Source organism: Gastrolobium bilobum, unplaced genomic scaffold, assembly GCF_033153095.1.
Source record: "Gastrolobium bilobum isolate Gb01-03AN ecotype WA unplaced genomic scaffold, APGP_CSIRO_Gbil_v1 utg20523, whole genome shotgun sequence".
In the NCBI taxonomy this organism is placed as follows: Eukaryota; Viridiplantae; Streptophyta; class Magnoliopsida; order Fabales; family Fabaceae; genus Gastrolobium; species Gastrolobium bilobum.
This window is the reverse complement of record NW_026899491.1, coordinates 27,442-39,642: the sequence shown is the minus strand read 5'-3', so window position 1 is coordinate 39,642 and position 12,201 is coordinate 27,442. Positions and strand designations below refer to the sequence as shown.

At 35.2% G+C, this 12,201-nt stretch overlaps 1 protein-coding gene across 2 annotated transcripts; it reads right to left on the bottom strand.

The window, feature by feature from the left end:
• On the bottom strand, positions 1-9,053 carry LOC133290648 (flowering time control protein FPA-like). 2 transcript variants are annotated; one of them, XM_061488768.1, is made up of 6 exons: positions 8,676-9,053; positions 7,751-7,996; positions 6,117-6,158; positions 4,998-5,929; positions 3,339-4,680; positions 1-242 (listed from the first exon to the last, which is right to left on the bottom strand). In XM_061488768.1, the coding sequence occupies exons 1-5, from the start codon at positions 8,955-8,957 to the stop codon at positions 3,351-3,353; spliced, it is 2,832 nt and encodes a 943-aa protein (XP_061344752.1). In that variant the 5' UTR covers positions 8,958-9,053; the 3' UTR covers positions 1-242; positions 3,339-3,350. The 2 variants fall into 2 exon arrangements, with proteins under 2 accessions (XP_061344752.1, XP_061344751.1); XM_061488767.1 differs by lacking the exon at positions 1-242 and having other exon boundaries at positions 2,544-4,680.
• Between the last annotated feature and the right edge of the window lie 3,148 nt (positions 9,054-12,201).

The following is a 12,201-nucleotide window of genomic DNA, read 5'->3' as shown; positions in this document are numbered from 1 at the left end:
TATAAATAAGAAAAAGATCTGAGATGAAAATTTACTATTAACATTCTCCAGAGGGAACAGAGGGGGTCAAAGCAAGAAAAGAGTCAATAACTAAAAAGATAGAAAAAAATAGACAACATCAACTGCTTACAACTACCGAACCTACAAAGGCAAACACTACGTTGTATGATTGTCCTCGTCCCGTCAAGTCACCTTTTCTGGCACATGGAAATTCATTATGTACTGACGCACGCAGCCATTACCTACACGTCCATGGACAAACGCAACCATTAGGATTTCACGTTAATGATTTTGCAAACTGTCAATAATTGCTAGTAACTTCATAAATCGTATCATTAATCAATGTTTTGGTCCATGGATAAAAGGCGTAAAGAAAATATTACTACCCGGGTTCAAAATATGAGGACAAAAAAAAAAAAAGAATAAATGACAAAAAAAAAAAAAAAAAAAGCAAACCATGTCGCAGTTGCTGATTTGGGCCAGTTTTCTGGATCATAACTAAGGTTCGATTGAAACTCTTGAGGCCTCAATGCTCCTAACAGGTTCCTTACATGCCCATAAAATTGCACCAGTTACAACCAAACGGCTTTTTTATTGTCGGAACGTTGCTAAACCTATACCATTTAATAATTGAATATTCGTCGTAATTAATATAAAATCTAATCAGAAGTTTTAATGCAAACAAAATTATACCATCAACCTCAAGGTCCAGAAAGTAATTTGATAGATCGGTTTTCATCTGGCTTAAACAATTGATGAAAATTAACAACAGTACTACTGCACCACACCAGAATTGCATAAGTATTTGTTACGTCACCTCTCTTGAAAATGAGAGACCTTATTTATATGACATGATTCATATAAACGGTTGTAATAGGATACACCCGTAATAAATGACCAAAAATGGACACAAGAATACCCAAAAATAAGTTTTTCTTTTTCCTTTTTTTTTTTTCAAGTCACAGTTTATCTATTTTGAAAGTTACACGTTGCGATTCTTAAATTGAGCTCAGCATTTTTTCATAACGAAACCTAGTCATCATAGTATAATGGGAGAATATTTGGGAATCAGGAAAGTATCACAGAAAAACAAGGCAATACTATAACCTGCACTAATGGAGTCAACACTCATCAGTAACTACTAAGATTTCAGACAACCGAAAACAACAGCAATGTAATCAACGAGGGGATGACTTTTGGCAAAAATGTTCTAAAGGCATCCCTGGGTGTAGAAATTGTTCCGAGTAAAATTTTGGCCAAATTCTTCTAGCAAAATGATTCCACAATTTACATCCACATCAGGTTGAGGGTGCTAATCACCTCAAGCTGTTTTGAGTAAAGGTATTAGTAGAATAAATTGAATAATGTCAGCAACATAAAATTAAAATAGGATGAAAGTAATAATTGTATTCCAGGAATTCATCAATTGTCAAAACCACCTGATACTCAACATGTCGTCACTGAATAAACAAAATATTTAAAAAGGGATTTTTTTTTTAAATATATTGCCTGAAATATATAAAAAACCTCCTTCCTACATTTAATTAGGTCAAATAAACTGACTCTGATATTTTTACAGGGGAAATACAAGAATAAACCGAAAGAAAGCATAATCTAGGACATGAAACATTTTTACCTAAATTGTGTACTTATATTCTGTTTCATTTTAAAATTGTTGACCATTATTGCCATCCTGTTGAATTTTACCTGAATAATAACTAACGTAATCCCTCTAGGCCAGCGTTACAGATGGAACTGCAAAACGATGTGCTCTGACTCTGTTTTATTTATACGTCTCTTCAAACAAAGTCATCAGAGGATAGAACATTAATAATGATGCATGTAATAAAGTATTTACGGCTCTGATGAAGTGATAATAATAAATTCCTAATTAGTTTCTTCAGAGCATTTTAAGAAAGAAAAGCAAACAAGTTTTGTCCAGGTGCCGACTTTTCCTATGAATAGTTACTGGTCCTTACTGTTTTGAGTTAGCCGTAATCATTTTAGAAGGTTGGTTATAAGACATGACCCAGACATCAATCGCAATCACGTGGATATTATCGCATTGCCCATAAATTTAGAAACTACAGTGAGAATTTATAATTTTCATCTTAAATTTCCTGTCTTGAATAAGGCACAAAAATCAACAAGTTCGCTTAGCAGGGTAATTTTCGTAGGCTACTAGTCAATTAAAAAACTATTCTTACCAAAAAAAAAAAAACTATTCTCTCTAAAACCCATTTGGTGGAGTAATTAGGATAGATTCACAGTTGATATAAATTCATTGGGAATCAAGTAATGCAAAAGGATCTAGAGGTGATAAGCTTTATATTATTATCCCTTTCATGGACCAAACCAGAATTTGTAATTTTTATATCCTCACCATTGGAGGAGTAATAACAGGGAAACAGGAGAAACCAGGGGGAAGTCCGAATTGGCATTTGGTACCAAAATTTAAGATTCAGTCAACCGATCCCTGAGAATGGTTTAGCTGGGAAAGTAGTAAATAGTGGCAACTCTAAATTTACAAATTTGATCACTAAGTGTCTTCAAATATTCTTTGGAAGCACATTCAAGATTCTTACATAGTGAAAATTACAGCTCACAATGAAATAAGTTATAGAATGATTGAATTCCCAACCCTAAGAAAGGGGGGGGGATACTCAAACCCTACAGCTAAGAAATAATGGTATACAAAACTTAAAACAAAAGTTATTAACATGCAATTGCAGAAGAGAAAAGTTCAAGAGTTAATATACCCTATTCTATGGCACAATATTGGTATCTAACAACACATTCCAGCAATTGAGAAGGTAAGCTATAGCAATAAAAAAAACAAACAGAAAAAATTATTATGACATATATGGGAGATAGAGAAAATGAAACAGCATATGATGGAGTTTAAAGCCAAAGAATTCAAACCAATCAGAAATAAGATAATAATAAACAAAATTAATGATAGCGCACAAAATAAGCAAAAGTAAGGTCTACTACAAATGGGGTATTTACTAGACTCTATCTGAACCATAGTGAAAGCATTATGCACGTACCATAGGGATAGCATCAGAGTTAATGTATCTATATATCTGAAACTATATTTGAAACTAAGTCATTTAATGAGCCAGTCTTACCAAGGAGAGTACTGTAGAAATATTATGACGGGAGAATTATAAATAAAAGAAAAGAGACCAACTTATTTTCCTACAAGGACCAAATACTATTAATTCTCCCTATAAAGTAGATTCCTAAATGTGCAGAAAATATTCAACCTAGGTTAGTTTATTATGATATAAAGATTTCATCCATTTCAAAGAATTAGTCATAGGATAGTAACTTACAGAAAACAATTCTTATTGTTGATTTCCTGAGCTGTGCCCTCCTTGTGTTTGCTGTTGCTGTATCTGGAGGAGAAGGTTGGCAGCAAACTGTAATGTTGACTGGTATCTCTGGTTCTTATCAGCCTCCACTTCTGATGTACCCTGACCAACACCAGGGAAAGTGGGTTGAAGTTGCTGATTGGGAGGCTCCGAGTTAACATTGTCCACTGTATAGGGCGTCACAGGTTGTTGCTGTGAAGGATTAGCACTGGGAACTTGATTAAATGAGGCAGTAAAATTATTAGGTTGCTGGACAGCCCCAGAACCATATAAAACAGAGGCATCGGTTCCCTGAACCACTCCATATCCTTTCTGGGTGCTGGGGGACACTTCAAACTGATACTGATACTGCTGACTGACTTGAGGGGATACAGCTACCTGTCCACTTTGAGAAGGTATGACGAAATTAGTCATGGGTCTAGATGAAACAGTACCTAGCTGCTGCAGGTTGGCAGCAGTATCTTGGAGATGAGAACTGCCAGAGACCACTTGAGCAGGGGGAGCAGTAGTAGATGCCGGTGGATAAGGCTGATATTGAGCACTGTGAATGTTGTACATACTCACAAACTGTTGAGGGGGACGACTGGGTGGACCTGCAATTTCATGATCTTGCTTCCAAAAATGAGATTTATTTCCATCATTAGGTGCAACAGGAGGAAATGGTGGCTTCACAGTCGAGGAGCCAACTGCTGTCATTGCTCCAAAAGTGGCAGATGATTGTGTAGTTACAGGGAGTAAAGAAGTTAAAGATGCAATAAGCTCAGGTGTTAATGTAACTCCAGCTTGGGATGCAAAAGCAGTATTAGTAGAAGCATAATCAGGAGGAACAGAATGAACAGAGGGGGGACCACTTGTAGCTGGATGAAGAGGTTTTGGAGGAAGCTTAGAATCCTCATGCAACAATCTGTTATAATCCATTGTCGAAATCTGTTCCTCCTTTGCAGAAATTGAACCATACACAGCTTGTGGAGGAGGAATCTGCTGCATATGCTGAGTTGAGGGTGAGCTGCCTGGAACGGGCTGGAATTTAAGAACCACACCATATAAACGTTCAGGTCCTGTAATTTTCAAAACCTTGGTCAAGAAATCAGAAGGAGGTACCAAGAATAAAGTGGTGCTATCAACAAACTTGGCAACACCGGCACGGTTTTTTGCTCTGAGATAACAAAGGAAATCAGTGTATGAAGCAAAATCCTCTTCGCTATCAGGGAGAAAGAAAACAATGTCAAAACCAATTGCATCAGCATAGTGTTTCGTGAGTATATCCAATCCCGTCCTAGCAGAGCAATCAATAACATTGGGACTGCAGCAAAAGCACAGAACAAACTTTAATTACAGCAGGAAAAGAGTATCATGAAAAACTAGGGGCAAACATCAAAACATTAACAAGAAAAAGACAAAATAAAAGGGGAGGGGAGTGCACTGTGCTCAATTCCAAGCCAAAAACTAAATTAACCCTAGTCAGCTATATGTGGACATTGCTGGCAATGAGGAAAATGTAAATGAAAAAGAAGCCAACAGAAAGAAACTGATTCCAAGGATCACAGCTATTTACTTAATCTTCTTCCTTGGTATCCAAAACTTGACCGAGACATGAAGAAAAGGGAAAATTATACTCACAGCTCAGTCCCTATCCCTTTCCCAATAGGCACACATCTAGCATGACAAATAGGCGTTCCCCCTTTTGTAATAGTTCCACGCCATATATGATCAATATCGGGTTGGGCAGAACCAGGTCCTCCAGCTGTGATCCTAGTGCCCACTGGACCAAGGTGACTCTTTGGACCAGAACCACCTCCATCAATAAATGGATCATCTATATTCCTTGAAGGAAATCGAGCATCATCAATGAGCAAAGCACCATCTGTCCTTGAACGTTTAGAATCTCTCTGAAATTGGTTGTCAAGTACATCCCATGCACCAGAGTTGGATCTTGTAGGAGGCCTAATATTTGGCACAGAAGGAAGCAATCCTGGTGCAGGAGGAGATGGCCTTTTCCAGTTTGGACCCATCTGACTTTTGGAGCTACCATCCTGAAATTTGTGGAGTGTGCCCATCTCATTAAACTCATGACCAGAGATAAGAGGTTCAAGACCTTGAGGACCAAAAGGCCGCATTGGAACATTAGTTCCAATAATACCACCAGGTGGCAAAAGTCCTGGAAAATTATTTGGAACCAGAGGACGATTATGACCAAATACATCCATCTGCAGTGGTCGAAATGGATGCTCATTAGGTAAGACATCAGGTATTGGCCCTTTACTTCCAGGATAAAAGCCAGGTACCAGCTCACTGCTTGAATACATAATTGTTATTCGAGGGTCATTAAACAGCCGTCCTTCAAGACCCTCTTTGGCACGCCGAGCTTCATCAACACTTCGAAATTCAACAAGTGAATAATGTCTTGAAGGAAAACTCTTGATTCTCTCAATTTCACCAAATAAAATCATGGCATTGTGGAGCATTTGTTCATCAATCTGAAAAGAAGGAGGAAAACCTATCCACAAAATCTTACTGGGTTGACCATTCCTCCCCATTGAAGGTTGTGAATGCTGTGACAAAAGAACGAGTATTTGTAAGGAACAATAATAAAGTTCAAGTGATAGGTATGAAAATGAAAACATCAACCATTACAGCTCTGCCTAACAATGTCTTGTCTTCCCAAAACAAACACATAACATGCATCCAATGACAGACAGATAAACAGGACTAATACAACACAGGTTGTGGGAACCTAACCGGTATTCTTGCCTGAAACTGTCCATAATCAACCAAAAGATCCTATAAAAATCAGCAAAGGAAACATTAGCTACATGAGAATAATAGACAAGAGAAAAAATTAAATCGCAAAAATATCAGTAACTAGAGCATTGAAATTTGTATAAGGAAAAATCCAATCCACCAATTTCTATAAAAACATGAAAGAAATCAGGACAAAGCTCATATAGCCCACATCCAAAAACACAATTGAATCAATCAGATAATGCTTTAAATTAAAGCAACCCAAATCTCCTTTTATAATTACAAAGATTTACAAAAATGGAATATTGATTAAGGTAGTCAAGATCAAAACTTAAATCGTAAGATCGCATGATCTTATGATCTTCACCCCAATCACACCCACCAATTTGAAATTGGTGAGATTTGGGTAGGATTGTCAATCAGGCTCATAGAAGCTGTGGAATCGGACAATCGTAACATGCAGGGTGAACCACCATTGAAGGTGGCCGATCAACCCATTTTTGAAACCCTAAAAAAACCAAGCCCTCCTGAAACCTAAACACGCCAAGCCCCATTCAACCTCATCTAAACATCCCTTTCTCTCAACCCTTTCTCTCATTCTACCTCATTTCTCATCTGATCCCATCGATCTAGTTGATGACTAGGTGTTTGGAATTGCTTCATTGCTAGGGTGCTTTGATATGTGGGTGCATCGATCCGTGAGTGGCGAGGTGGTGATTCATCCCAGCGGTCAGTAAATCTGTGAACCCATTCTCTTCTTTCCCTCAATCTGTTTCTGAGTAACGGCATGTAGGTCGCTTGCTGTTGCTGGCTTGCTACTTTGATTTGTTTCAGGTTTGGCTGTGCCCTGTGATTGTGTTATGTTTGGTTGTTTAGTGTATATATATATATATATATATATATATATATATATATATATACATGTTTAAACATAATTTTGTACTTTAGGTAGGATATTATGACTCCGTGTTACAATCTCACATTTTATGTGTCTATACCCCCAATTGGTTTTGCGTAGAATCTTGATCTTGACAACATTGGGGTATGTTTGATATGCTAAAAAATACGGAACAACATAGCACCAAAAAAATTATACTTAGTTTGATTGTTCAAATAAAAGAAGCACGGGACAAAAAACTCAATGGACAGCACAAATCTCTAAATTTTTCTTACCCACTGAATCAGGTTACAAATCTTGTGCACAACACAAAAGAAAAAGACGAATAATCATACCTCTTCATTATCCCAATTCTATTGAGCAAATAATGCACAATACGAAGGGTATTATGATAAATTGAGTTATTCTATCCATGTATATCACAAAATTTTTAGTCATGTGCACAGGTCATCAAATGGCTAACAGTAAAAAATTTCCTGTGGCTCAACTACTTGTGCTATACTTTACTATTTGTGTTGTCCCTCAATATGCATCAAAACAACCACGACAATGATTAATTCAATAGATAACATTCCCATTCTGCATAATTTTCAAACAACCACTTCCCACTAACCTAATTGAGACTACTTTATAGATGCAACCATGAGGCATCAGGATGCTTGTAGCATAACAGGTAATTGAATAAAGAAGGGCAACGGGACTAAACAAAACATTCTTAAATATCCAAACCTACTTTTTTTGTAGATTGTGATCGAAGGAAGTCAACACGAATCTGGTCCCCACCTATACACTTCCCGTTCATGATTTTCATGGCCCGAGTAGCATCATCCAAATTTAGAAATTCAACACATGCAGTATTGCGGTCTCTGAAGAACTTAAAATCCTCAACTTCACCAAATTTACGAAATTCTGCTTCCAATTCTTCCTTCGTAGTAACTGGGCTAATACCACCGACCCATAGATGTTTACATGGCTTTGCCTGAGAACATGGTTTATTCAGTTTAAAACACCTATTAGATTTGCTAAAAATAAGTGACAAAAAAAAAAATTATACTTCATTTGGTTGTTAAAATAGTACACTAGGCAAAAAGCAAGCAACCAAAGAGAAAACACAAATATCTAAATTTTTGTTACCCACTAAACTAAGTCAAAAAATCTTAAACCAATAACCTTTTTCTCTTCATTATCTCAACTCTATTATGCACAAAACAACGCACAATACAAAACTTATCCTATATATGAATATAAAAGAACTATTTCAACCAAAAGTTTAAGGTGTTGTGTCAGACTACGTTAATAGTTTTATATTTTTTTAACACGTCCCCTCACACGAGAGCTGATTGAGGTTGAAGAGTGGATGATGCATCAGACCCAACCTACTTATGCTACGAAACTCTACAATCTACACTAACTAATTATTTTTATTAATAGAATGGTGGTGTTGAGGATCGAGATCGACTTAGTCATGTCGACTTTGATACCTTCTAAACAACAAACTTAAGCCGAGGGTGGTTTTATATTTCTCTCACATGGATATGTGCTTTTAACTCAATTGTCCGTTTGTGCTGTCTCTCAATATGCATCAAACACAACAAAGACACACATTGAAAACTTAGGAGAATAAACGTGTTGGCATCCAAATGTAAAAGAGAACAAACCGGTCTGGCAAACTCAATTCTGATGGGAATCCCGCGCAGAGAAGCGCCTTGTAAGGCGGTCTTAGCGGCCTTAGCATCTTCAATGCGCTTGAAGAACAGAAAAGCGTAATTCCGAGACGAATAGGTGGTGACGCTATCGAGAGCGCCGTATTGAGCAAAGAGCTCCATGAGATCGGAGTCGGTGACCTCCGGCGACAGATTCCCAACCCATAGGTTGTTAGAAGGGCTTCTCCACTCCTCCGAATCCTTCACCGCTTCCATAGGTTTCGTCGGAAACGGCATTGTAATCCAAGAAAACAACGCCAACGATGGATACTAACGGGTTTTTGGACGGAGAAATCCCCAAATCCAGTTAGTTATTTGTAAATACTTGAGAGCCAAAGAAACCCTAATCGGATTTTGATTATCGTAATGACATGTGAGAAAGAGACACGTAGTCACGTGGCCGTTTACAGTTTACAAGGACGCCACCTCACCACTCTCAAATAACGAATTCCCAATGCTGAATGCGGTGAATGACTGGAATAACATAATTTTAAAAAAAAATTGTTAAAAAGTTAATTAAATTTTGAAATTGGTTATTATTCTATCTATTTTTTTCTTCTTATCTTTATTTACTGTTTTCCAACTAGATCAGAATATCAATAAGAGAGAAAAATAATAAAGGTAGTTAAAATTTTGATCTAATAATATTAGAGAGTAGTAAACAAAAAAAAGAAATAGGCAGAAATTATAATAACCTATCCCATTTTATATATAAAATTACTAAAACGGATATGTGAGTGATGGTAATGGTGGTAGTGGGGTGGAATAGGAAAATATTTTCAGTACTCCCATTCTACTGAGTACTCGGTACATCATTTACTAAAAATGACAAAAAGTAACACTTTTACACTACTCTCATCTTTATAGTTATTTTCACATATATCCTATATTTCCCTTTTTTATAAAGAAGTGTGTTCTCTTGCTGTAAAAAAAATGAGCTCGTGGAATAGTTGGAGTGAAGATGAGGTAAAATTGAATTTTAGCTTCTGATATTTTAAGAATTAAGGAATCCTAACTTCTAAGAAAAGTATTATTTTAACCTCTCTTTTTTTTAATTCTGCTTTTTAAAAAGTTTGCATCTAAACACATAAATGACCCAAAAGGATTTTTTTTGTTGTTGAAAAAACAACTTCTTAAAAAAAAAAAAAACCTATCCAAACACAATCTTAATCTTCTTTTATAATATTTGGGAGATATTATTATTACGACCTATTTTTTCTTATAACCTCTTATAATCTAACCACTTTTATGTTTCTTGGATCAAAATTAAATTTTTAATGAGAGATATTAATTCGATTTTAATCCAACAATCATAAAAATGGTGGTAAGAGATTACGAGAGAAAAGAATTTGGTGCAAGAATCGTAACATAAGAGTGATGCTAAGAAATTATAAGGAAAAATGTGTGGGGCCATCTGAAGAGAATAGAGAGAGAAAAAAAATTGGACTTCACACATTTTTACGGGTATATAAAAGATTTTTTTTTTGTATGCATACATTTGTCTATCAATCTCTAATACCATTAGATTAGACTATCAACTGTCTTTATCATTTCTCTCTCCTATTGAGATTATAATCTAATGGTATTAGAGAGTAATAGACAAAGGTAAGCAGAAAAAAACACAAAATAATATATCCCTACTCTTATAATGATGTAACATGCTTAATTTGGTTTTGCATTTAATATAAAAGAAAAATATACTCTTATGTTGTAGGAGAGTATTTTTCTCTCCTACACATACAATGATTTATGTGTTACTTTTTTATTTTTTTCTATAATAAGTGGGTCTCACCCATGATTGTCTCTATAATATGAAAGAACTTCTCTCTTATTGCATGAGATTAATAAAGCCCTAATATAAACCATTAACACAAACATTTAACTATTATTATAAAAAAACCGACTTCCAAATAATTAATACCGTAGTCAAACTTTTAATAATATAATAACACAATTAAATCATAAAATAATACTTATAATAAATCAAAAATAAACTATAATTTTAGTATTTTGCGAATTAAACTGAAAATGACAATATGACGAACAGTTAGGAACAGTGACTAAAATATCACTGTTCACCAAGTTTTTTATCTAAATACCACGCGAACAGTGTTATTTTTCAATCTGCCACGAGGGCAAGTTCGTTATCCGGTGTAGCGAACTCGGTTTGCTGACGTGTCACATTTCTAGTGGACACCAAGTTCGCTACCCAATGTAGCGAACTCCATACTTATTTTTTTTTTAATTTGATACTTGTTATCTACTAAAAATGTGACACGTCAGCAAACCGAGTTCGCTACACTGGGTAGCGAACTTGCCCGCGTGGCAAATTGAAAAATAACAATGTTAACTTGACATTTAGGTAAAAAACTTGATAAAGAGTGGCATTTTGATCAATGTTCCCAGCCATGTCTATAACTCAACTCACTCTAGTTCAATTACGATTACATAAAAGAGGGGGAATTTTTCCTATGTATGAGTAGATATCTACCTTATCTTTTTGGGACACAACCCTATGTTTGCATGTAATAAAAGCTATATATATATATATATATATATATATATATATATATGGATTCGCTTTTTTTACCGTCAATGTAAATAACTTATCTATATTGAATTCAAAACGACGTCGTTTTGAGACAATAATCAAGGTATTTTTGTAATTATAATCTATTTTAGGGTTATAATAGTCTTTTTTATTATAATATTTTAATTTTTCAAACCAAAACGACGTCGTTTTGAGAGTGAATGTAGATAACTTATCTACATTCACTTTAGAACATTAAAGCCTATATATATATATGGGAAAACATTTTCTCATGTTGCATGAGAATTTAATTCTCATGTTGTGGCCCTTCGATTTACGTGCAAAGTTTTTCTTTTTCTTTTTTTAATAAATGTGGGACCCACCAGTAGTTGAGTCACAACATGAGAATTGAATTCTCATGGAACACATGAGAAAATCAAACCCCTATATATAGGAATAGAATCCTAAACACCGATGTCAAATTTAAAGTTTGACACCTCATCTAAGAGTCGTTAAATAAAAAAAAAATCAATAGTGTCACATGCTTACAAATCATAGTTGTTGATCTTTTTTAATCTAACGACTCTCGAATGAGATGTCAAACTTTAAATTTGACACTGATATCAAAGGATCATATTCCACATATATATATATATATATATATATATATATATATATATATATATATATATATAATAATAATAATAAAAAACCTTATAATTATTTTTATCTCTCTCGTGGCTCTCACGATGATGCAAGTGGCCCCTACCCGACCAACCAAGAGTGTGTTTGGTAATAAGAGTCCAAAACGATAATATTAACACTGAATTAATGACAAATTGATCAATCTCAAATGTCAAAATGACAAGAACAAGAACAATAAGAGACAAGAAAAAAGAACAGCAGATTTGTGAATCCATCACTGATAGAGTCACATCAAATGCTCTTACG